General features: G+C 38.6%; 3 protein-coding genes across 3 annotated transcripts; 1 reads left to right on the plus strand and 2 right to left on the minus strand.

Annotated features, from left to right (window-relative positions):
* Positions 1 to 133: 133 nt before the first annotated feature.
* On the minus strand, positions 134 to 5,529 carry cldc1 (C-type lectin domain containing 1). The gene is made up of 6 exons (XM_070911449.1): positions 5,439 to 5,529; positions 4,239 to 4,349; positions 2,063 to 2,194; positions 1,809 to 1,960; positions 667 to 788; positions 134 to 296 (listed from the first exon to the last, which is right to left on the minus strand). The coding sequence occupies exons 1-6, from the start codon at positions 5,527 to 5,529 to the stop codon at positions 134 to 136; spliced, it is 771 nt and encodes a 256-aa protein (XP_070767550.1).
* A 1,439-nt stretch (positions 5,530 to 6,968) lies between these two features.
* On the plus strand, positions 6,969 to 9,023 carry LOC139289813 (C-type lectin domain family 4 member E-like). The gene is made up of 5 exons (XM_070911450.1): positions 6,969 to 6,993; positions 7,081 to 7,275; positions 7,434 to 7,585; positions 7,680 to 7,801; positions 8,841 to 9,023. Exons 1-5 carry the CDS (start codon positions 6,969 to 6,971, stop codon positions 9,001 to 9,003), a joined length of 657 nt encoding a protein of 218 aa, XP_070767551.1. The 3' UTR covers positions 9,004 to 9,023.
* Positions 9,024 to 9,789: 766 nt separating this feature from the next.
* cd4-1 (CD4-1 molecule) lies at positions 9,790 to 25,923 on the minus strand. The gene is given in 12 exon segments (XM_070911437.1): positions 9,790 to 9,820; positions 10,030 to 10,073; positions 10,196 to 10,296; positions 10,446 to 10,703; positions 11,979 to 12,362; positions 12,457 to 12,687; positions 13,216 to 13,359; positions 13,443 to 13,616; positions 13,712 to 13,782; positions 17,470 to 17,510; positions 17,512 to 17,584; positions 25,883 to 25,923. Coding segments are annotated over 12 exon segments (1,593 nt in total).
* Positions 25,924 to 26,547: the final 624 nt, after the last annotated feature.

The raw sequence follows: 26,547 nt of genomic DNA on the forward strand, positions 1-26,547 counted from the left end.
GAAATGTACTTTTGGTGTGTAAACATGAGTTTTATTTTCGGTAATCCAAAACCTAACCATTAATTTCAGGGGGTTTTTCTGTCACCACCCTGTGTAGTTTCCAGTTCTGTAGTATTTACAGTTGTGTGAGGATTCAGTTGAGCTGAATGGCATCCATCTGGCAGATCCGTTTATAAATGTGATCACAAGGAACATCAAACCATGCCTTTGAGTGGCTGTCTAAGGTGGCACAGTCCTCTCCATGTTCCCCGCCTGACTGGTGGTTATCTGGCTCTGAGCTCCACTGATCCCAATATCTGAGAGAGAGATGAGGAAAAGGGAATAGACGGAGTAAGCTATAAATAACAACTGTGAACATTTCTGATAAATGTTCACCTCGCCCAAGCCTTTGATTAATTGATGAAACATTTGAACTCTTTATCTGAGATTTTGATACAAGAATGTATATTGTTGTGTGTCTTCTGAAAACACATTTTACATTTCTTTCGATGCTGCAAATGTTATATTTATAATTTTCATATCTATAGGCCTGGTAAAACAGATTGCTTATTTTAGGTTCTTCTTGGACATGAAATAAAATAAAATGAATGCAGGATAGCAACTTTAATATAAAGCATGAACAAAAAAAAATGATTCAATGCATTAAATATTAAAATGAGATGGTACTTGTGTTGCAATGTTGTGTTGTCCACCCATCTCCAGTCTCCTTCCTTCTCTATATCAGACAGGCCGATCCAGAAGTGGTAATCAAATCCACCAATTCTCTTGGCTTCTTTTTCCAGAGCGTCCTGAAGTTAAAGGCACACGTGTTTATACATCATTGATAATAATAATGCATTGCCCACATCCAAACCCTAAATCCTTAACCCAAACCTGGTTTTGATCTTAACTCTAATACCAAGTCTGACAGAAAAAGGGTCTTAGTCATGTTCGGTTGTCACAGTAAACCCAACCTTAACTCTTTAAAGACCCACTGCGGTCTGTACACACCCACATAATCCTGAGCCAAACTTTAATCAGATGAATAAAGTAAAATCATCTGTGTGGGTGGATCATAGGTGTCCTTTAAAATTCAAGCGGGTATTGCTGTCATGTTAGATCACAGAGGTCTTACAGATTACTGAGACTTGAAAAGTTGAGAGTTTTGATTATGTACTTGCTTGTTTGCTTGTAGCTTGGATGCTCTCTTTTTAACATTTAGATCATGGATAAGCCTTTTTCAAGGAAGACATTTTGACACGTCAAAGAATGAAAAGCACAGCTGCAAATAATAACTGCAATAATAATCAATGATGGCTGAATTTCATTTAGCTGCTTCAGTTTCAGGGCCCTGGTATTGTGAACGCTGTCTCACTGTCATGCTGTTATGGCTTACTGGGACACTTGAACAGAACGGAGCCATCATTAATGTTAAAAGTCAAAATGTCCTTAACTTAAATCTAACTTCTAATCTTAAACTATGCCTCAAAAGTAAAGATTAGGTAAAGTGACCTTGTCTTGCAAAGATGTCTTTATGTTTCCCATCTTTACACACAGGCACACACAGGCACACACAAACAAACACACACACACACACACACACACACACACACACACACACACACACACACACCCTCATGTCTTAAATTCTCTTCTCTTGCGGACAGCACACAGTAACCGACCCAATTAAGGGGAATGAGGAACACCTGTGCTGGTCAGCAGGGCTCTGCAGACAAAGTTCACATTTCTGTCTCTGAAGTTTGTTGATAAGTGGTGTTCAGTTCAGCCCCATACACACTCTACACACACACGCACAGAAACACACTCACATGCTGTTCAATGGTGTGCAATATGGTAAGATGGCTGCCCATCTCTGCACAGCTGTCTCTGCTCCTCAGCCAGTCCAGTTTGTCACTGCTGAAGTGGTAACACTGATCCCCGACATGAAGCCATCCTTCAGGACACTCCCTGCACTGCTTAACTGTTAATGAGAGAGAGGGCAAGATAAAAGGACGAGGGGAACGGCAAATCAAAGACAGCAGGAAATGAAGATCGTGTATGTGTTTGATCTACATCCTGCCACCTGTCTTTGAGCAGCTCTGTCCCAAGGCGGTGTAGTCCTCACACAGTTGGATGTAACGTCTCTGCACCAAAGTTAGTTTCAAATTCAGAGGTGCAGAGTCCAAGGGGGCACCTGGCACCGGCCTGCCAATCACTGGGAAGATAGATTTTTATTCATGGTTTATTTGACAGATACAGTGTACATGGACAAACTGAAAACAGCCATCCGATGCAAGTATCATAGTGTTTATAGCAGATGCTAATTTGCAACACCCGTCTCTAGAAGCGCTTTTATGATAATAAGGGGATAGATAGACAGAGTGAATCTGTGAGCTAAATGCTATCATGCTCATGATGACAATGCTAACATATCGATGTTTAGCAGGTGTAATGTTTATCTTGTTCACCATCTTAGCTTAGCATGTCAGCATGCTAACATTTGCTAATTAGCACTAAATAATGCAGAGCAGATGGTAAAGTCTTTTTTTGCAGGTATTTGGTCATAAACTAAAGCATTAGACATGTATGACCCGATGATGGCGCTAGATAAAGAGGTAAGGGATCACCAAAGTTACTACAATTCATCCTGAGGAGAACACGAATATCTGTACAAAATGTCCTGGCCATCCATTCAAGACATTTCACTCAAAGCTACAAATGACAAACTCACGGTGGCGCTAGAGAGGAAGTCAGAGGATTACATCCGTAGGATTCATCCTCTGAGGACCACGAATATAAGTTCTAGGCTATCCATCCAGTGGATGTTGAGAAATTTCAGTCTGGACTGAAGTGGTGGAGCGACATTGCCACTCACAAAAGGGTGACTAAAAACTGATGTAAATTTCATACTGTTGTGTTTTCTCACCCAACACTAACTTCTCCCTCTTCAGGCATACGATGCTCCTCTGTACAGTCGGTGAATCTCTGTAAGATTTTATTGCTGCTGTTGCGGGAATAATTGAGTTTATATGATCTCCCTTGTGGCTGTGAAAGAATTATCATTTACAATATGAACTTTCTCTGGTTTCATTGCCAGATATTTTTCCACATTTGTGTTTCCTCTGTTTATGCTGACATTTCCCCATTGCCTATTAAAACATATTTCTTAATGTGTTAATGCTTCAGGAAATAATGTTTTCTAAGAAGAGCAATTGCTGTAATATAAATCACAAATAAAGATAATGGATATATATGTATGTGGCTTTCATTACCATCATAGACACAAACATCTCAGGATGAGTTTGAAACTTGATAAAGTATTGTCATTGGTTAGGTTCAGAGGAATTGGGAGCCAAGCCACTTACTGTCCGTCAGTTCATTCAACGTGATATTTATAGTGTTTTACCTTGATTAACTGTAAGTTGCAAGCTTTGCTGTGGTTAGTGTGTTATAAAAGGTTTAGACATAAAAGACATAGATTTCACAAAACCAACATGATGTACCACTGTGGTATTTTAAAATTATGCTTATAGATATTTGTGAAGTTAAATGTTAAAATGCGCTCCATTTTTCATATGGCAGATGTGGTTTACTGTGCAGCTAATGTACTATAATAAAGCAAATAAAGAGCAGTCTACCTAAGTAAAGTGAAAACATATTGCTGCTAGGAATATTGGCAAATTTATTGTGATACAGTACATAAAGTGTGCTACTATGTCATATTCATGAAGTAGAATTAAATCTATTTTTTCTCTGTCGAGAGCCTTACAACATGTTACAGATCCAGTTGTCATAGAGAGTGTTAGATGTTTCTTTTTACTTCCTTCTCTTGTTGTAAGTCATCATTTTCAGATGCTAAAATTGCACTCAATAGCTTCGGTGTGTGTATCTATGAATGTGTGTGTGTGATCAAGCACGTACAGCCCCGGTGGTGTTTGTTTTAAATGAGTGAGTGTCCTCACAAGCACATTATCAGGCTGAGCTGCCAGAGACTGTTGGCCCTGCGGGAGAAATATTTCACAATTATGGACTTTTCTGCTTTTTCTATTACATGACCCTCGCTGGACTAGAGAGAGCGCTTTGTCTTTTTTATTGCCAATTATAGGTGTCCAAAAACACACTGAGCTGAAATAAAAAGAGAGAATAATCTGTGAGAGTGAGGAACAGAGTGAGACTCTTACAGACAGACAGATATACTGTACATGCTCAGGCTGGAGGGCAGGAAACACAGGAGATTGTGAGACAGTGTTTATACTTACAGAGTACGGTGAGTACGATGTTGGCGCAGATGGAGGCCAAAAAGCCAATAACCATCAGCAGAACAGTCTGACTCTTCAAACACTCAACACCCCGCTTCAGTCCCTGGGAGCCTGATTAGATACAAAACAGTCCACAGCATGGTAGCTGTCAATTCACCATTTTTAATCCTCTGGTGGAGCACAGAGTGCAGACTTTGAGTAAAAGGAGATAGTCATTTGACCAGAATTTAGCTTCCTAACATTTACTATTCCCAAAAGTTAATCCTGTATGTCTGCTGAAAGTTAGGTCAAGTGGTTTATTTGTGTCTCTTGCTGTTGCATAAGCACACAAACACACAAATACATACATATGCATTGAGACAGATTAATCAGTGGCAAAGTTTTCAGATCCTTTACTTAGGTAAAAGTAGCAATCCCACACTGTAAAAACACCCCACCAGCAGTAAAAGTCCTGCATTCAGATATGATCAGCAAAATGTACGTTAGCTATCATAAGTAAAATTACTCATTAGGCTGCAGGATTGTCCTGGTCAGCATTTTATCCTTATATTTTATATTACTGTTTCATTATGACAGATGTATTAACCTGTGAGCAGACGTTCAATGTTATAGCTGGTTCAGATAGAGCTGATTTGAACTACTTTATACTTTTTTAGTTTTGGTAGTTTAGTTTGCAACAATGCTTCATATGTTATGAGCTGATGTGAACGTGTTTTGCATGTAAAATCTTAGTCAGTAAAGTAACTCGTAACTAAGATAAATGTTGTGAAGTAAAAAGTGCAATATTTCCCTCCCTTCCCTCCTGTACTTTTTATACGACTTTATACTATCAGTCCACCACAGTTCAGAGGGAATTTGCATTTTTTAAACCATCCAACAGAACATAAAATAGATAGATATGCATAGATATGCTCATGGATTAGTGATAATAATTCAGTAGTATAATATATAATAATGCAGCACCGATAGAGGTAAAGTACATTTGGCTGATAATACCTCTGTACATGAACTTAAGTAAAAATTTGAATGCAGTTTCTGCACTTTTACATAGTGGTATTCAAGTAAAGAATCTGAATTCTTCTTTCACCACTGATATAGTGGAATGCAGTACTTCAGTAATCGTACTTAGATGTGTTCCACCACTGGCTCTCACACACATGAAATCTCTCAACATCTTCGTCACATTTACACACAAAATACCGTAGCTGTGTTGGAGAATGGGCCTGTTACCCCCAGGTGTCGGCTGCTCTGTGAAATCCTGCAGGCTGGTGTAGCTTTCTCTTTCCTCCATGGCTGTGGTGCCCTTGTTAACACTGTCTCTCTTTGCACCGAACCTCCTCCGGTCCCTAGAGGCTTTGGTATCTCCTCTCCCAAGCAGCAATATTTCTCCTTGAAAATTGAATTTGTCTCTGCTGGTTGATTTATCGAGGCATGTCCCCCTGCCTACAACACTGCTGCAGTGCTATAACAAATGTGCACAGAGAAGTACTGTGTAGTTAAACTATGCTGCACCTACAACTAAGGAATTTCAGCTTTTTGTTAAGTGTTTTTCTGAAAATGAGGGGACTCTGTTTAATCCAAACTGGGAGGTTCTTCCCTCAGTTTGTTGGCTCTGCATGGTGTATTTCTGCTTGTTGCTGTGGTGTCCCACTTGCCCTGTATTGCACAACCCCAGTATTTTCTTCAATCTCAAGTTCTGTTTGGAGAGAAGCGCTGATTCTGGATGTAACAGATGTGTGATAGATGACACAGCACATTATGTGGGCGTGTGAGTCAGAACAGTAAAAAACAGTTTTTCAAAATAGGTGGAAAAACAGCGAGTACCTTCAACCTCCTGACATTAATTAGATAAAACCAAAATTGGAACCGCGACAGGGTTGCGACAGGTAAGCAGCTGGTACCTGTGTGTGTGTGTGTGTGTGTGTGTGTGTGTGTGTTGTTAAGAAAGAAGGGCCAAGCTCTGAATCAAGTACACAGCTTCAGACGATAGACATTTGTGGTGATGTTCCACCACATATTTTAGCTCAGTAGTCGCTGAAATTGACACAGAGATAAACGCCCCTCCTCTGCTTTAATTAGTTTGGTTTGAATAACAAATCCTCGTGAAGAAGAAGAGCTGACAATGGTTGTGGGAATAAGGTGCCAAGAAAAAAATAATAAATGGGACATATACCAAACAAAGAAAAAAAGTTGACAGTCTGTTGGAGCAACAGAGGGGGCATCTGGTGTGTGAGTGTGAGTGTGTGTGGTGTAGAGGTGATATTGTTGCAGCTGCTCTACTAATGAAGAGAATACAAATAACTCTCAACACACACCCACACACACACACACACACACACACACACACACACACACACACACACTGTGCTGATAAATGCTGAGTCATACTTTTTAGGCCTCCATCTTTGCCAATATAAAAAAAAAGAGGATACAGGGAGGGACCTTTGCTCATGTAACGGTAAATAATACCCAACCTGCACATCAGAGCTCCATCATCAAATGTTTGTTTTTCTAATCCAATATGGCAAGTCATCAATGGTTTGGCAACGAGATATTGCACCATCTGAGATGACATGCTTTGATGACCATGAACACTCCAATCTGTTCTGGTAGATTTGTGCAATCTGTACTTTCTGTCCCTGACTCTTTAGTACACAAACTGCTCTATAAAACACCGCAGAGCGCAGAGAGAGGTACCCAAAGCTTGTGATATTCTTTTAGCTGACAAACATGATGAACCTCATCAAAAGTAAAGGTAAGACCGCCTCATACAGAGTGATGTCTGTGTACGTGGGTCTGTTTGCATGCACCATAATGTTGTATCTGCTATCCGTGTCTTCAGGCACCCTGGGAATCAGAGGCCACATCATCCTCTATGTTCTCATCAGCCTGTTGGCTTCTGAAGCCAGGTCTCAGGCTGCGGACAGTCCGGAAGAAGAGCTGTCCTCTCTGAAGCTGAAACTGAGCCTTTTGAAGAATCGCTACAGACACCTGTGCAATCTCTACTCCAACCTGGCACCCACCTGCTTGGCTCCAGGTACTGTGCCGTTACTCTTCCAGGACTCTAGCAGATGGACCATAATTGATCATGTGTTTGTATACATTATTCTGCAATCCCGCATGTGTTCTGCTGTTTCTGTAAACCGTCTGTAAACTTTTCCTTAGTTAACCAGGCTTTTGTTCAATCTCCCACAGTGATCAATTGCACCGAGTGTCCTGACAGGTGGCTTCATGTAGGGGACCACTGCTTCTTCCTCAGCACTGACAAACAAACCTGGTCAAATAGTACAGATAAGTGTGCAGAGATAGGCGGCCATCTTGCCATCTTGACCACCAGAGAACAGCATGTAAGTGTTTCTGTGTATGGTTGTGTTTTTTTTCTGTATTCTAATATATTTGTTAATTAACAGGTCAATACATTTGGATGCAATACATTTTCAGGAAGCTGTTGAAAAAGAAGGCAGAAGGATTGGAGGGTTGTACACAAACTACTGGATCGGACTGTCTGACATTGAGGGTGAAGGAGAGTGGAAATGGGTGAACGGCTCAACACTTGAAAACCCGTAAGTACGAAACACTCAAACAAAAAAACATAACACAACTCATAATAAGAATATACTGTATGTACTATAAATACTGGCCATACATGAACACAAAAGCACACACATAAGAGAGATCAATATTGTAGAGACTCTGCAGCTGCAGAAGGATTAACAGACAATGAAGGCCTTGGTGTTAAAGCCATGTTTCATAGTTGTACACATACAGTAAAGATGGCCTACAGCGTCACACCTACACAAGATTTATTTTGTGCATTTTCGACGATAGCATTACAATAGGCTGCTATTTTGGAAACATCTGAAAACCAGCCAGACATGAGGATCAAAATCGGTACCAGCAATTGAGACAGTTTCACTGAGTTTGGCAAGGCCTTAATGAATGTGTGAGTCGACCTTGTCATGTATTGTAAAGCAGAGATGTCTGTTGAGCTTATTCTTGTCAATGTGTGTTTACTCATACACACCTCAGATGTTTCTAACAGTGACTGGCCACTGTCAACACCCCTGCTGCTTGTCAGTATTACTCTTAACAAGACTGAGCCACGCCAAGGGCTCTGTGAGGCTGCATGCTGCTGTCAGCGTGGCTAAAATTTGGCTGGCTTTGGGGGTGTGGAAACGTGTGCAGACAAATTTGGTGCCTAGAAAAATAGGGCCTATTCCTAAATAATATAATACAACTTCTAATTGAACACTGCTGAGCTTGTAACTACAATAAGTTCATTTTCTGAAAGAAAAGTGCCATGAGTATTTGGTTGTGCTTGTAAGTAATTACAGTAACATTTTATTTAAGGATCATCGTCAATAGTCAAGTTAGAATATCTATAAAGAGCAGAGAGTCCCTTTCATGAATCAGTCACACATACCCTGCTAACTTTGCTAATTAATTCACATGCCCCCTAAAGAGATCACTATCAAAATATAATGACTTTTTATTTTGCACATATAAAAGCAAACGCTCAAGATAGGCGATTAAGTGCCATTTCAGTGGGATATTAAGAGTCTAACTTCACTCACTGGTTTGGTCTGTCTGTCCACTGTGTAGATTTTGGAACGTGGCGATATCAGAGCCAGACAACAACCTGTCTGGTGGGCCGGAAGGGGAGGACTGTGTGGTGGTGGACAGCTACACTCAGACCTGGTATGATGTTCCCTGCTCCTTCTTGTACCCCCGAATCTGTCAGATGGATGCCATCCCGCTCCCGTGAGCCCCACCACACCACTGCAGGACCACCACTCAATTATGAAAGATGTTGATACTTTATTCAAAAACTTCTTTGACTGAAGTTTTAACAGTTTGTTTTGATCTACAAAATAAACAATTCTCTGCCAAAAAAGGTCATATTTTGATTCAATAAAGTACTAATTTGAGAATTTAGTATCAATATTTACTCATTTAAAAAAAGAATCGATTTGTAAAAAAGTAACCAAGCCTATCAATGCAGTATTAAGAATAATGTATACTTTATTAATCCCGAAGGGAAATTCATTTTTTTATGTTTTATATATATATACACTGTAAATACTCACACACAAACAGGCCTGAAATGAACTCATGCACAAACAGGAGCTAAACACATGCATTCATGTATGGAGAAATGTCAGAGCATCATAAGAAATACATTACATAGCAAGAAAAATCTGAAAACAACGTGAAAGAGAGTATTACATAAACAATTAACATTAATAATCACAAACAATAATAAAATTATGATTAAATGGAACATCAGTTTCATAGAGAAATTCTGCCCCTAAGAAGTCGATTACATGTTACATTACAAATATAAAATCCATAGTGGATGATATGTACAACTGTAAAATACATTTTTGTGATAACACAGTCTCTTCTGACATTTCAACAATGACTTTCGGACCCGCATCACCCACCTAACCGAGGTTCACAGTTTAGTAGATACGACAGAAAAATCCATCTTATCTGGACAGAAATTCAATTGGTTGCGACGTCTTCTTGCAAAATGTCTTTGTGGGAGATACTATGTTCTGTAGAATCCTTTGGGCTTTGGGCTGAAACAGAAAGTCACAGGTTTCTGTTTGAGTTATGGAAAGAGACGCAGAGCTACAAAAAGCAAAATGCAGGTTTGTCTTATTTTATTTTTTTGTATCATCATAAAAGAAAACCTTGTGGCTAAAAGTATCATTCAGGTTTCAGTGCTGATGAGTGTGAATGTGTGTTTGGAGCCATTTCATCAGTCCAGGAAATGGTTGTTACGTACTTTTTGCATTGGCAGAGTCGATGCCTGAGGTGTCTCATCCTCCGCTAATGTCAACCACAGAGAGAGAGCGAGAGAGAGAGAGAGAGAGAGAGAGAGATAAGTCTTAATGCTATATTAATAACCCAGTGAGATCTAACACAGTGGAATAGGAATGATTTAACTGTACTTGTCTGCGTCGGTAGAGGATGAAAACGAGGATGAGGAGGAGGATTACGATGACTGTGACACTGCATATGATCACCAGCATCCACATTCTCAGCTTGGGTTCTATATGCAATAGAAACAGACAGTCATCAAACACTATACAGTACAGAGAACACATCATGTAAAACCAAGTTTCTGTTGTAAAAAAGATTGTGGCCACGAGGTCATGCCCAAGTCATATTTCCTGCTCCCCTCTCACTTCCTGCGCTCACCGATCTTCAGCGTTATCACAGCCGACGTCAGCCGTGTGCTGCTCTGCCACAGCTCACACCTCCACTTTCCGCCATCTTTTTTCCCCACTTCCGGGATGGTGAGATGGGCGGGGTGATGGTCAGATCTCAGAAATGGCAGGGATGATTGTTCAGGTGGGAACCATTTCAGCCGCAGGCCAGAGGGCAGCGGCTGGCCAAGGCTACAAGTCAGGTTGACCTGCTGGCCAGAGATTAACTCTGTTCCTGGGGAGGAGATGACTGGAGAGAGAGTAGAAGAAGGGCAGAAAGAGAGAAACAAAAAATATGCATCACTATGAATATGAAATGCATGAGAACATTTGCCATCTTTGACGGCTGAGAAAATCTTGTGCGGTAACTAAGAAAAGCTCCACTTTCCTCTACATTTATTTATAATGAAAACCATTGTAAGCTACATTCCTAAAAAAGGTTATACAGGCACAATCCAGACATCAATACATTTCATTTGATTTAGTTTTGTGATGTGGTATCCAACTGGATGATTAATTAATGAATTTAATTTAGTTCAATAGATGAACGAGGATTGGTTGTCAGGTATCATAAAATAAATAATATAAATAAAATTTGAATAACCAAACTTTTTGTAAACCTCAATCTCTGACACTTAATACACCAGGGCCTGCAACACTAACTAAACACAATTATTTGTTACCTCATATCTTTACCTAACTATCAGTAACATATAACCTTAAACTGTGGTCTAAAACTTAAAAGGCAATGGTTCTGGGTGATTTTGACTTGATTTCATCTAGCTGGCAGGAACATCACTAAACAAACTAACCCTGAGTTGCTAAAAGCACACAAGGATTCAACTGCAGCACCATATCTAATAAACAGACTTTTAAGTACACCAAATTCAATTTTGTTTTGTGGAAGGAGGTGGGGGCAAAGTTGGAGAGAAGCACAAAAACTGTAGTAGGACTCCAGTGGGATTTGTTAAAACTAGGCAAATCAGGGGACCCAGATTTGCTAGAGCACCCCTGCCTTGAATTAATCCATTAGTTTGGTGGACTTCTTTTCAATGTTCCTGGTTAAATAATAGTTCAGATAATAATGAGAAATCTTAGTTTTACACCATAAATCCTCAGAACACAGAGTCCAATTAAAATTCATTGTGTTATCAGACTCTTCTGGCAGAGGGAAAGCTCGTTATACTCTATTAAAACAAGTGGAGCTAGACATGTGTATTAGCCACTGAATTAGACACATGTCACACCAGGGACACTTCCAAATAAACTCTGCTGCTGAGACATGAAAACACTTGCACGGTACAACAGAGCATAAGCAGAGAGGTGGCAAAGAAACGGCTGTCTCCAACTTGTTATGAATGACAATTACGACGGAGCAAAGGAACTGGACATCAAAAAGATAAATGAGGACACAAAAAGATAAATGAGGACACCGCGATAGCTAAAGAAGCAAACTAAATTTCATATGACAGATGTGAGTGCAACACAGAGCCGGGCTTGTACAAAGCAATTTGTTTTTACTTACTTTGCATCACATTTACGCGTACAGTCCTGTTCAGAATTACACCATTTGTGAATTCCAGGGCGCACACGTAGTCTCCTGCATCGTCTTCTCTCCCTCTATTTCTGGCCAAAGACAGAATTCCTTTTTGAAGGTCTGGTGCAGGAGTCAGTCCTCTGTCTTGGTCTGCCTTCCAGGTCAGTGTATCCTCCAGAGAGAGGGAGAAGAGCGTCTGCGGATGATCAGAAATGAGTCTCGATCCTGGCTCAGGGAAGAAGTGCCAGTGAACTCTATGGATGCCCTTAGCTTTGATTTGTTCCCAGGAGATGTAAGCAGGAATGGAACAGGGGACGGTGAGAGGCGAGGATATAGACGTATACTGAGGAAGTAGAGGAGCTGGGGAGAGGTCTAAATAAGGAGGAAAAGGGAAATAATGGTATCTTCAGGATGAGGGTACACTACTGTAAAACGAATGCATACATGCGCATACACAGTAACTCACCCACAACCGTAACAGATACTGTGGCCGTGTTTTCTTTTTCATCATTTGTCACAACACATGTCCACAGGCCATTGTGTCGGCCTGTGACTCTCACGGCAAAGTCAGGGTTCATTTTCTCTCTCTGGGGATTCAGCCAGTGTATCTCTGGCTTGTAACTGTGAGGAGACTCTGCGTTGCAGACCGGAGACAGATATTCCCCAGGCAGCAGAGGAGAGGGTGGGTTCATAGCCACTAGAACAGACATTGAGCAGGATAAAGGAAACAGAATGAAATTATGAAAAGTATTGTTTTCTTCATCATGTAGATAATTCAGTATTTGGGCGTCTATTTGGCTGGACATTTCCATAAAGTAAACATACTTCAACAAATATAAATACTGCTGCAGTCAGGTAAAAAACTCCCAAAATGTCGTCTTTTTAGTAAGTAAGAAAATTGCCTTGTTGTTTAGCTTGACTACCATGTTGTCTGAGTTTCTTGGGTTCATTTGGTTTTGAAAAGCCAAAAGTTTGCAGAGCTCAACAAGTTAAACCCACAGCCCTTACGTTAAAACATTAAAAGAATATTAAAATTACATTTATTTTTAACATCACGCTGCATAAAAGCATGCGCTAGATTTTTACCAAAATATATTTGTCCGTAGATTATGTTGACAACTACATAAAGTGCATAAAGTAGTAAAAGTATAATGAAAATATGAAATGAAAATGTATCTGGATGGTATGATTGAACTGATCAGGTCAACCTTATTTTTACTCTTACCGTTGAGTTTGAATAGTTTATATGTGGTGATGATTAAGTCACGACCCAAAGTCAGTTTACAGACAAAAGTCCCAAAGTGTTCTTGTTGGATGCCTGTGATGACCAGTGCGTCGTCAGACAAGGACAACTTTTTCCAGTGTTCATCTGCAAGGCAATAATTCAATGGTTGTTATTGTCAAAATTATCTTTATTTGCAATTTATACTTTAGATCATTTATAATTTAGACCTTTTTTATCGGTTGAGGCAATGGTCCCCTTTCCGCCATGGGGATTGCGCCAGGCAAGTTGAAGGCCATCCTCGTTACCAAACAACCAGTACAGATAATATTTTTGTAAATGATTCCCTGGAGGCTTAAGGGTAGCCTTCTCTCCCACCTGAGCATATACCACCTCTTCTGCCCCTAAGAGATTGAGAAGGATGTTAATGTGTTGGTGTGCAAAACCAAACTGTCCCCAAGTCAAAATATATTAATCATCAGCAATCAGTGCATCTCACCTGTTGTTGACATGAGCACAGCGATGAGAATGAGGATGGATTGAATTAAGTTCTTCATCTCAGTCACACGTCTGAAATGCAAAATACAGATAACATATTTATGTAAATTCTGTATGATAATAATGATGAACTTTATTTGTATAGCAACCTTCATACATATAATGCAGCTCAAAGTTCTTAAATTTACGTCACAAAAATGTAATAGAATTAGTGATAATATGCTAAAATTTATTGTAAAAGCTACTTTTTACTTGTTTTGATTAAGATTCTGGCAGCTGCATTTTATACAAGCTGAAGACTTTTCACTGATCTCTTGGGCAGTCTGGTTAAGAGAGCATTGCAATAGTCAAGACGAGAAGACCAAAGCATGAATCAATTTCTTTGCATTGGAACTTGTTTGATATAGCCTTTTGCTGTATTTCTAAGGTGGTTATAATCTATAATGACACTCAAGCTTTTTGTCTCACATTGAACACATTTTGCAAGTGATTTAAGATCTTTTTTTTAACCAGCCCCAATAACTATAATTTCTGTTTTGTCTCATTTAATATAAAATAATTGTCATCCAAGATGTCATGGCCACTGGAAATAAACATAGTGGTGTGTCTTCCGCATAGCTATGACATTTCACACATGTACACTGAGAAAAGGAGTGGACCAAGTATAGAGCCCAGTGGAACACCATCAGCACAATTGCTGAGGTAATTAAATACTTGTACTAATGCACTTTCTGTGCTATGACCATTCTAGAAGTCCGATTAATATTTGTCATAAATGTTATTATTACATTACAGCAAGCTATTTAACTGTGATGTGAACTTGACGACAACTGTACATACACTGCTCTCTCTATTTTGCTGATGAAGGATAGATTAAAAAAGAGGCCTAAAAATATTCATAGTATATAAATCAATATTGTTTTTCTTAGGGAGGAAACTCACTAGTGCAGTCCTAAAGTATGTACATACTTGTATGTATATCAAATTTTGCTGCAAAGAGAAACCATTCAGCAGGATGCAATGGGGGCTTTGTGGTGGTCTCAGATTTGGAAAGATTTGAGAAGATAAAAGACAAAGAGTTGAGAGAGTTGAGAGTAGGCGGCCTGTGGTGGGTTTTGAATGAGAAGAAACAGACAAATGTCGGAGGGAAGAGACACAGAGCGTATGCTGCGCTGTGGTGGGCCTTGATTTAGTTAAGGTGCAGATTCTTATCCCAGTCCTCCCCCTCTGCCTCTCACACCGCCTCTCTTCCTCCCCTGTTCCACGAAAGACGGATCTCCACGCTTAAAAAGTGAGAAAAAAGAGACACCACAGCACCAGCAGCACACCTATACTGTGGTTTAAGGTAGATGTTTCTCTCTTCTCTCCCCCTTATCTCTCTCTCTCTTTCTCCCCCTCCACTTTGTTTTCTCTACAGTAAATATAGTATGTCATGATTGTGCACAAAAGATATTTTCAAAGACTTTTGCTGTTGCTTTAATATTTATTTGACTCTTTAAAAGAAAGGATATAGACTGAAAAGTAATTTTCTGAATTAAACCCCTAAGATCAACATATAATGATAAAAATAAATAAATACAATTTGGAATTTGATTGAAGAACTGTGAATGTAGCCGCACAGACCAGACAATTTCCCATGATAAAGATAAAGCTTTTGGTTCTTCTAACTTTGAGTGGCGCTTAAGGCCAAAAGCGAGCACAAGAGACCAAAATCGGTGAATTAATTGTCAAGGTTTTATTTGACATTGATATCAAATGAAATCATACGACAAAATCAATGCAGAACACTGTTTATTAATGCTTATTAGGTGTTTTGATTAAATGCATTACACTGCATAAATAGGTGAGTAGATACGATGAGCATCTGGTTCTGGTTTTGGAGTATTTGTACTCGCCTTAAAATTACAAGAACTAACAAAGCAATATATAAGCTAATAGAAAAATATGGAAATAATAGGTTGAGTCCAACATGAGTCACATTTGCAAGATATTTAGATAATCTGTTGTACTAATTACCTCTTAACCTATTACAGCAACACTTTGCAACAATGCATAGCCATAAAGGCCTGTACTAGGTTTTGACAAATAGTTTTGATGTATAAAAATATAGTTAGGTTAGTTAGTTAAGTAGTAGTAGTTAGTTGATAGTTTAAATGCCCTCGTGGTCTAAGGGTCAAGGCCCCAACAATGAACGCAATGTCCCTGGTTTGCGTCTGGCCGTGGAATTTTGTTTCATATCATTCCTCATCTCTCTTCCCAGGTTTCCTGGCATCTCTCTACTTTCAGCTGTCCAGTAAATGCATTAAATTCTCTTTGTCTTATCATTAGAGGCAAAATCTGTTCACAAACTATATGTAATGTCCTGTGAAAATGAGTTATAGCCCTCCAGTATCAGGATAAATATTTCAGATTTATTAAGGTCACAAAGTCCTTTTTATTGTACTTATACCAACACTAATCCCAACACATTGATACAATTCTGATTATGGCTTTAAAATGTTATAATCATCCATCTGGGGCCTCAGACTTAAAGTATAAGAAGGTTTAGGTACCTGATTCACAAGTACAGGAAAAATCATCAAAAAACAAATAGTTTTTGGTTTGCTACATAAGTCATTGCTCACACTGACAGACCAGGCAGTTACCTCAAGAAAAGCAACGTTAAAATGTATCCAATTGTAAAATGTATTCCAATGTATCTATAAAAGATCAAGGACTGTAAAGATGTGAATGTGCTATGTATTTCAAACTGTCAGTTGAGATTTGATAGAAAATAAATAACATAGCATTATTTATTATAACTGAGATCAGAGTTTGTAAGGAAGTAAGTAAAAGAGGAGACCGGAGAGAGAGTGAAATCGACGATAAACAGAAGTTCTAAGTCTTCACACCTGTGGAGCTATAACCCAGAAACCAAGACGATCGTATCTGTAGTCAGGATGGAGCGTCAACAAGCGGAGACAGAGTGGGGGGGTCAAACACAGTGAGGTGAAGGAGGGGAGGAGAGCAAGTAGAAAAAGAAATGGGAAAACACAGCACAGACAGGACTACAGTTTGATTTATTGACTCAAGTGTGTCTGGTTTTCACTATTTAAATTCTTGTTTTGGGCTGCACTGAATTTAACATCTTCTTCCTGTTGTAATGTTACTCTTTAAGGAAGAACACACAGATATTGTTACGCACTTCAAGCAGGAAACAAAATTGTTAGATCACTTTTACACTTCACAGAAAACCAGAATTAGAGTTATTATTAGTTGTTACTATTACAGTTATTTTGCAAAGTGTTGATTGTTCCTGATATATCTACCACTGAGAAATCAACGGTACACAATGTTAATGGTATCTCAACATGCTTTGCTCAGATGGTCACATTATGTTTAAAGGGCCACGTAAATAAATAAATAAATAAATAAATGCACTAATATAAGTACTTATAAATTTTACCTTTTATAATTTGTAAATTGCGTGTAAATTTTGTACTTGTCACCTGCTCAGTGCTATACTACTTCTGAATTTCAACAAAGCATGAAGGAGATATACAACAACTACAACCAAAAACTTTTATAAAAATCTATTTTATGATGTTTGTTGTTGATAATATAAAACTCAACATTTTGGCCTCGCTGATGTCTTACAGGTTTATGATTAAAATTAGTATCGGGTTTGAGAAAAGTTTGCACACTGATATTTAGTGTACACAGGATGTTTTAAAGTATATGTATATTTGGCTAATTAAAAAAAAAGGATGTTATACTTACAACTGTTGTTGAGTCTTTTGGTGTTCAGTGATCTGGAGTCGGGTGGAAATGTTGAATATTTGTCAAACAAACACTCTTTTTAAGTGCCGTTGCACCTCCCTCGCCAGCGATTGGTCTGGGAAGAAAGCACAGAGTCGTTGATCAAACCCAAAATCAGAATAATGACCTTTGATTGGTTGTAACAGAGGAGGAGGGCAAGATCTCATCCTCATGTTCTTTTTTACTACATTAAACTAATCACCTAAAGTGTTGTTTGGGACACAAATGTAAATGCTGCATTAAAACATTAGATAAAAAAAAAAAAGCATTTTGGGTCATTTGGGTGTAATGGTGCCATATTTTAATCAGTAAATTCTTATGTACTATTTTTTTTCTTTGTTCCTTTTTACTTTTTAATCTGTCCAAGAACAACATAATTGGCTAAAATTGTTATTTGAGTTGCTGCCTGATAACGGAAGTCCCAAAATTTGCAAGGGGGCTCACTGGGCTCATTATCTATCTTTAGCACATTCCAAATAGCACACGGGCGGCTTATGGCCTAATTTATTATAATTGCTCAGTTGATTTTCCCCTGGTCATATAATTGCACTGATTTAGAGACATAATTAGTGTATCAGAATTCAAGCCATGAACTGCTGGACCAATCGTCACAAAAGCAGTTGATAAATGCAAATTAAAAATGTAACATTTCCTAAAAAAGTGGAAAAGGGGAAAAAGAAATTGTTCAGGGGACGGCTGTACAAAGAAATGTGATCATTAATATAGATATGGTGAAATAAACATATCAGATCAAATCTTAAAAATACAACCGTGAACGCATTTCATCATCTCCTCTATAAGATCACCTTGTTACAACACCCTGGTTATCACTCTAGCCTTCTTTTTCATGAAAATTGTCTTTACTCAGTCATGTTAACAACGATGAAGTCTTTAGAGATCTTCTAGGAAGCGGACAAATGCTGTTGTGTGAACACTGGGAGCGACGCACATCATTGTACTTTGTAGTCTTAAAGTTCACAACAAGATAATTTGATATTAAAGGCGCAAGTTGTTTCTTGTCCGACAAACAAAAATACTTCATTGGCCAAGAAACATGATCTAAAAATCGTTATATATAGTTAAAATAGTTGAGTCTAACTGCTGTCTAAATGTAAAGACACTGAATATCAACCTACGAAACACAAATACCAACAGAAATGTCCACAATATTGTTTTTGAATTCCCCCTCGAAAACCTTTAAAGTGATATAATTCCCTTTTTCCTTCACTGTTTGATAACCTGACATGTATAATCTGTATCTGCTTGTTACCACGCTCCATCAATGATATATCACACTGGTACTGAGTCAGACATTCAAATCCAAGACACTGTTTTTTGGCCGTAGCAAACGTAATCATTTTAGACACATTTTCCAGTAATTTAGCACGCCATGTTTAAATCTTCAGTATTGAGAAGAATTTGAGTGGAATTCAAATAAAAGTCTGGAGGGGTTTGAACAAATTCTCGTCTGCGCAAGTTTGTGAACACACCAAACGGTCCGTGCAGGTGGAGGAGATGAACAGTTTTCATTGAATGTTTTCATCTAATCTGATTGTTGTTTCCTGTTAATGATGAATTAGTGTTCAATGATAATATATAAGATGATCAGGATTAACTAAGCGGATGAGAGCAGCAACAAACCGGTGAATGGAAGGTGCAGGTTTCGTCTCTGTGAACATTTGTCCATAAATAAATACTAACTAAATATAGTCCTGCACTCACTGTGTCTTATGGTGCTGCTTTTGGTGGACCACATTAAGGAATTCATATTTCTTTGTATATGTTTTTTGTAACAAAGATTAGCGTTTTGTAGCGCTAGATGGTTGATTTTACATAAGTAGCTATGCAGGCCTACGGTCTTGTTCAAAGTAAAATCAGTGTTTCATTTCATATTGAGTGTTTTGTTGGCATGAAGAAAATCAATTGTCAGTCTTGCAGTGTAAAATTCAGATCACACTCTGCATAGTAATTCTTGTAATACTTATTGGGTAAATGTACACCTGTGCGGGAGCCAAACATCTGCTTGTGCTTATCCGCACTCCTCACCGGCTGTAGAGTGTCGTCTGCACTCAATACAACAGTAAAATAACATCTGTGGCTCTTTGTCTGCTGTCTAACAGCTTATTGTGATCCTTACTGAAGTAACACACGCAACTGTAAAGATTGTAACTGTTACAATATCGCCTTACAACTGCACTGATGTGGTATTATTACGGGAGTTAAATACTGAGAAGAAAAATCCTCTGATAAAAATGTACACATTTCAAACCAATCACAAGGTTGGACAGTTTCTTAAAAGTTAAATGAAACTGGAATGGCAGCCACAGGTGGCATGAGTTTGTCTTTGTTTCTTTTCAGCGAAACCCGATAACCTCTTAAAAATCTCTTCATTAATACTCAAAACCATGACAGAAAGTTTTGGCTTTTTGTTGAATCTCAGGCTTCAGTGGGTCAGAAGTAGAGAGAACTAAGTATTTAAAATACAGATACCCTGAAGGTACAAGGTTTAAGGTTCATTTGAGTGTATTTTATTCTTGTACCACATTGAAACATTAGTTTTTAGGCATCATGAGAAAATAGAAATTCTTCTTCATACAATAATGAGGCGATGTGTCTAAGTGTCTAAACTAATGACAGCTACAGTGATCAGCTAAGGGACTAGAACTGCAGAAACACACTGCCGAGGTGGTTTAGAGACATGAACCACAACAAGGACAAAACAAACATCTCGCACATGTCTCATGTGTCTCTCTGAGGTTTGTCTGCCTGCCTCTGTACTGCCTTCATGAAGGGCTCACACCTGCTTCTGTTACCTCTGAGCTCGAAATGAAACAAGCCTTTTGTTTGCTGCTCAGAACAAACCCTTCAAGCTATGGCTACCACACAGGCGCATTTACTTCTAGGCCTAGCGTAAATGAATATTCTCTTAAAGACCATCTGAATATGGATCTGATGCAAATTTGGCTTTCTACATGTATACTTTCTGGTTTTGAGGTGTGATTTTGATGGAAAACACCTGAAAGTGAGGACTCCCTCATTAGTCACACACCTAACGAGGGCGTGTGTACCACATCGTGTCATTACTGAAAGAGAAAAAGGCAAAAAGTGTGGGCCACAAGCAAGAATCAAGGGTGATTCACTTATTTCACATATATCTCTTGTTTTATCATCCTCCATCCTCTCCTACAGAGGGTTTCCCTCACCATGCCATCTCTATCTCTCTGAAGCCTCTTTTTCGCGTGTGTGTGTGTTTTATAACCATTTCGAGTTAGATGAGTGATGTGAGATTTAACCGAGACAGGTAGCCAAAACACTTGAGGATGTCTGAAGCTCTGCGAAGACGGGAAGGTACCGGGTTTGTACAGTATGTGTTAGTGTCTGTGACTGTTCTGATGTTTCAGAAATAAACAAAATGTCAGTGGAAAAGAGGTTGAGAATCAGAAACAAGTGACATTCTGCTCAATGACTGAAGACTGTTTGTCTGTTATGAGGGGAACTTCATTCAAGCTTCTTTGAAACCTCAAGAGTTGTGAAACAGTAGATGAAGAAAAGTTCTTCTCTGTCTCTCCCACTCACCACTTCACCTCCACCATTCGTACACATCGACGGTTAAGTTATTTTTGTGCGTTACTGTATTGGTTGTAGGCTGATGCATAATCACTTCCTCAGAATGGAAAAAGAGATTCTTAGCAGGACAGTCACGTCGGAATAGATTGTAAATGTCAAGTCATGTGTCTGTATTATTCCTAAGAAATGCAAACAAAGCAGAATTATTTCTATCGTAGGAAAACTGCATCATGGTTCAGCAAGAGACATGGCACAGTTCACGTTTAAGCACATTGTTTCTGTAAAGCTGTCATTAACATAAAGCGGATTAATGATGACGTTGGTTATACGATGGAAAAACGGCAGCACAGCCCCACAGCGCCAACATACATGTATGCAGCAATAACTGCTTCTGTCGTTGATGTGACTACATTCCTGTAAATAATAATCAGAGTAATATTTGTGTCACTCCTTCACTTAAAGTAAAAAAGTAGAACATTTACAGTTCAGCGGTTGTCAAAACTATTTTCAGTTTGAAATAGACGACTGCTCTTCTGTTATGCTACGTACTGGCAATGTTAGCCGTCTGCCAGCAGCCTATTAGAGACAATAGTTTGCTTGCCGTACGTAACTGTATGTAATCAATCCAGTAGCTTCAACAATCATAGATCAGGAATTAGATTAAATTTCCCCGACACTTGTCTGACATTACAGGCATACTCTGTGGCTCATAAATTGGAAAAAGACATTATTATTCACAGATACACAGCAACAATGTCACAAACACACACAGTTGCAGTGTATCTCATTCAGTAGCTTAACGTTTAGTGTCCATCATAAACAGGTGCACACATCCACAGCTTTAAAACAGTTTAACCATTATGTTTCATTTCCTGGTTCAGCCCACATTACCTTTGGCCTATTGGGAACCCTCACCTTATTTAGCAGTTTAACTTTAAAGCTGCAAGGCTTACACACATTAGCAACACTGGCGGTGCGTCGCTCAGTTGTCTTTTTTTTTTTTGTTTTTTACAAATGAAACAAACTTGAAAATGCACCATTTCAGTCTGAGGCTGGTCAGTGATCCATCCCAGTGCAGTTGTTTAAACACGGACTCCACTCATCAGAACCTGTACTGACAAGTGAAACCAGCGTGGAACTGAAGCTGCACATGAGGGGAGTTCACAGAATGGGAAATCACCCATCAGGTGATCATTTAAAATTTGAAAGGATTGTTTAAAAAGCAACAACAAAAAACAAATATGCAGCTTGCACCTGCAGCTGGAGCACAGATGACTGTTGGAGCTCTGTTAGCTGTCTCCTGTTGCTCTGAAAACTCACAAATCAACATGCTGATCGCCGCACCTCTTTTGCAGCCAGCAAATGCTGCTGTTGTTACAAGTCTGTTCCAGGTGTTTACATGGTCTTGTTTAACTACTGTTAGGTGTTCCCAATAAGTGAACTTACTGAAAATTACATTCTCTAACTTGACTTTGGCTCCTGATGTTTTGCACTGATGGATTGATAACCCAGATGGAAATACAAGAGGGAGGGACACACACTGCTTCAGAAATTTCAGTTTCACTTTGAATGATTGTGAGTGTGTATGATCATTTGTGTAAGGCAGACTATGAAAAAGAGAACTGAGTAATAGCCATGAAAAGGGAATCCTATTGTCTCATATGAAAACACCCCCAGAGCAACATAGATATTATATTTTCATAACAGAGTAGAGGGAAACACAGCTTGGTAATCGCCTACAGAAAAGACAAAAAAATACACATTGAGCCTCTAAATATGAATGTCGACATGCTCCTCACCTCTCTGAGAGGGAGAAAGGAATACATGATGTTTTTTCATTTTTCATTATTTCATCTCTGTACTCCAGCACACTAGATTTGAAATAAAACAGTTCCTGAGACTAAAGAGACTAAAGTGCTGACTTCCAGCTTCATCTGTGTCTCAAGATGTTATTGGACGAACTGTGTACAACTCATAGCCCTTTGTTTTACAAAGTCCCCTGAATTTTATGGTAACATCAGCCAAGTCAGTCACTTGGGGTCAATACAGCTGCACATCAGTTTACTGAAGACCATAAAGCTGATGGTAAAAGCCCCCAAAACAAGCAAGGCATGGAGATCGCTGCAGTACAGGTCTGGCAGAGCGTCGCCAGGCCTGCTGATATCCGTTGGTCGCAGACTTCAGTCATTAACTACAAATATCCAACCAAATATTGAATATGACTATTAATAACTATTAAGGTTGTATTTTAAAATGTAATATACAAATACATTTCAGGTCAAAATTGTGTTCGATATATTACTTTTCTATATATAGTACAGTTGATGAACACAGTGAACACTCCCAACATTAAAGCAGAGCGTCATCTTTTGAATCTCATTGTTTGATTTCAAATCAAATGTGTCGGAATAACGAGCCAACACAACACAATATATCCCGTCCTACTATTCTGACTACACCGTCGGTTCGCAAGAGACCTTGAACAAGGTTCTCTGAAACAAACTGGTACAAATTTAAATGTGTAGACAAAACAAAATAGTCACAAACAAGATGTGTTCCGTATTGACAGCACAATATTACATAATGTAGGCCTTCTTTGGTGACTTCTTCTAAACTGAGCAGGGACTAACACGCAAGAGGTTAGCTGATCTCTCCTGTGGCCATTAATGCTGTAAAACAATTAGCATCAATGCACCTGTGTAAAAAGTCTACAGCGTAACTATATTCAGTTCAATTCAAAATACTTTAAATGTCCCTCAGCAATTCCAGGAAAGCGTGTTTACAAACACAAATACATACAAACAATTCATTGTCACACATAAAAACAATCCAAAAATACAAAATATGTTAACGTAATAAAAAGGTTTGAATACACAGTTAGGTCAATGGCGGTGGCCAATCCGTGGCTAGCCAACACCACAAAGGAACATTATGCCAAAATGTGTCAAATGTGTCAATCTATACACAAGGAAAACGGACCACCTCTTGAGTCTGTTCTCAAGTCTTACAGTTTCTGGCTGTATTATACAGGCAGGTGTATCCCCGTGTCAGCAACTTATACAGCAGAAGTATAATGTGGACTTAGATCAGCCATTTTGGTACGACCTGAATAATGTTTACGTTGGTATTATTTTTATCATTTCCTGTGAGTGAATGACTTAGTAGTGTGTTTAAAATACATTTCATAATGCCTAATAATTCATTTGTTTTATTTCAGATTACTTGACAAACCAGACATGACAGCATTTGGCAATATGTCACAGTAAACGTCAACCAAACATGGACTCTAAAGCTTTAGTTGTACTTCATGTTTCTGTACTGTTAGTGTTTTATGTAACAATTGATGAAGACACCTGCGTTGAGCTCCCACTGTTTACAATTCGATGTGCGTCCTGTTGAATTTTTGAGTTACGTTTATATATTGCTGTATGCTAACATAAAGCATGTGGACTACGTTATGGTACAGACTGTATCACAGTTCTTAAGGTATTTTTGAAAGCTATTTGTTCAGACGGCACACTGCTGATACACTCAACAAATAACGAGCAATACCATAAACCTGTAAAGGGTCAGTTCGGGCACAGAGTAGATCTCATTCATTTGACACAATTATTATATTCATATTTTACAGACAATATTAGTGCCCCAAAATACATAAACAAAACAAGTTATCATGATTGTTTCTCTTTAAGGCTGTTTAAAGTTAGAAATAAGCAGCCATTATGTGAAAATTAAAACGATTACTCTGATTACTTCAAAACAACACGTTATTTTCAACATATAACTAAATAATAACAACGTAAATACAGTGTTATTCTTCCAAGTAGAAAAACATAGTATGTCAGTAACAGTTATTTTCAAGTTCTTCTGAACAACAGTGAATTATTTTAAATATTTATTTTAAATCATTGGTGATTAAAAGTTTGTAGGCCACAGAGCTGCCCTAAGCAATAGCTGGCACCAACAGTTAACAGGAACGAGATATAGATTAAACAATCTTCTGGGTTTAATGTCTTTTGTATTTCCAGAGATTTGTTCCATAAGAATTAGTTTGTGTGCTAATTGTACACAGCACCCCATCAATGCTAACGATTGCAAAATCAACTCAATGCTGCTGCCGTTATTGCATAAGTTTTGATCTTTACACTTCAAGAAGCTGAGGATTCTATTTTAGGTATTTCTGATTTGAGATTTAGAAATCCTTCTCAGGGTTGTCATCAAGAGCAGCACAACACAAAGACTAGTAAAATCTGAAACAAGCTCCATGGAGGGTCAAATCCATAGATCGAGACTGATGCATTATTATTATTATTTAAGGCTAGTGATAAAACAAACACGAAATAATTCAGCATTGTTTTGCTTGATCCAATTCATCTGTGTTTTTATCAGCTAAATGTCACAAAGGCACTCAGCCTAAACATTGGAGATATTCTGGCTCATCATTTTCTTGTAATTATTTGAGATCATTTGTGACAGCTTTTGAGGCAAAATGCGAACAAGACAGACGAAACCAGACCAAGGACACGGCAAATCAATCAGTACAAGAGTTTTAAAAATGTGGCCTCGAGTGAGACCAGTTTTGAGTATTACAGCCTTGTCCCTTGGTGCCCCTTAGCGTCTGTCTACGAGAGCAGATCTCAGGCAGCGTCTGGGAGATTTGTCAGTATTTGTAGAAACTATTTGTGCCCTCATAGACAGACATATTCCTATCCTGACTGTATCTTCCCTCTGTAAGAATATCCCTTAAATCAGCTACTAACAAGAAGAATACTGAGTATATATGTACAGTATGTTTAGGAGTACTCACATGTGAAGTTCTCAGTGCAGCGATGAGTTCAGCTCTGACATTTGGTAGGCTGCACTGTAGGTGTCTCTTTCATACTCACACACACACACACACACACACACACACACAGGAAGTCAGACACCACTATGATCCCATCCTTTCTGTTATGCACTAAATGGATTATATATATTAGGGTTACAGTCACTCACACACACATAGAAGTTTTGTAAAGTTGTTTTGTTGTCAAGATTTTTTGAACTCATATAAGAAAAAACAACAATTTTCTTTCTCACAAATTAGTATGTATGTGTGTGTGTTTGTATGTATATCATTGGTGGTCTTGTGTTACTATGTGAAACAGGTGTTTACTGTGTGTTTCATTACATGTAGCGCTGCACTGGTGTCAACACCTGCATTGGGATGCACCAGTTGTGGGGAATTACAGAACTTCTGAACCAATGCAGGCACCGTTTAAAGCATATTATGGCATAAAAAAGACAATGTTTGCTATTGAGTTGAACAAGGTAGAATTTATAATCCTCAACATTTTATTGCTGTAAACCCTTTTTAAATACTCCTTATGGTTGGCATTTCTTCTTGAAATAGATATTCAATGTATATCCAGTCAGTAATTACCTCTCTATAAAGTAGTTTTTATTGTTATTGGAGTCTTACAATTACCTAAA

The sequence above is a fragment of the Enoplosus armatus genome, chromosome 9 (genome assembly GCF_043641665.1).
Source record: "Enoplosus armatus isolate fEnoArm2 chromosome 9, fEnoArm2.hap1, whole genome shotgun sequence".
In the NCBI taxonomy this organism is placed as follows: domain Eukaryota; kingdom Metazoa; phylum Chordata; class Actinopteri; order Centrarchiformes; family Enoplosidae; genus Enoplosus; species Enoplosus armatus.

Bases quoted from the DNA above. Each gene is read 5' to 3' on its own strand.
- cldc1 (XM_070911449.1), bottom strand. From the start codon at position 5,529: ATGGAGGAAAGAGAAAGCTACACCAGCCTGCAGGATTTCACAGAGCAG. The intron at 4,350-5,438 runs GTATTTTGTGTG...GTATCTAATCAG, and splicing joins CATTCTCCAACACAGCTACG to GCTCCCAGGGACTGAAGCGG. The intron at 789-1,808 runs GTGAGTGTGTTT...CTTTAACTTCAG, and splicing joins TGCACACCATTGAACAGCAT to GACGCTCTGGAAAAAGAAGC.
- LOC139289813 (XM_070911450.1), top strand. From the start codon at position 6,969: ATGATGAACCTCATCAAAAGTAAAG. The intron at 6,994-7,080 runs GTAAGACCGCCT...CCGTGTCTTCAG, and splicing joins GAACCTCATCAAAAGTAAAG to GCACCCTGGGAATCAGAGGC. The intron at 7,276-7,433 runs GTACTGTGCCGT...AATCTCCCACAG, and splicing joins ACCCACCTGCTTGGCTCCAG to TGATCAATTGCACCGAGTGT.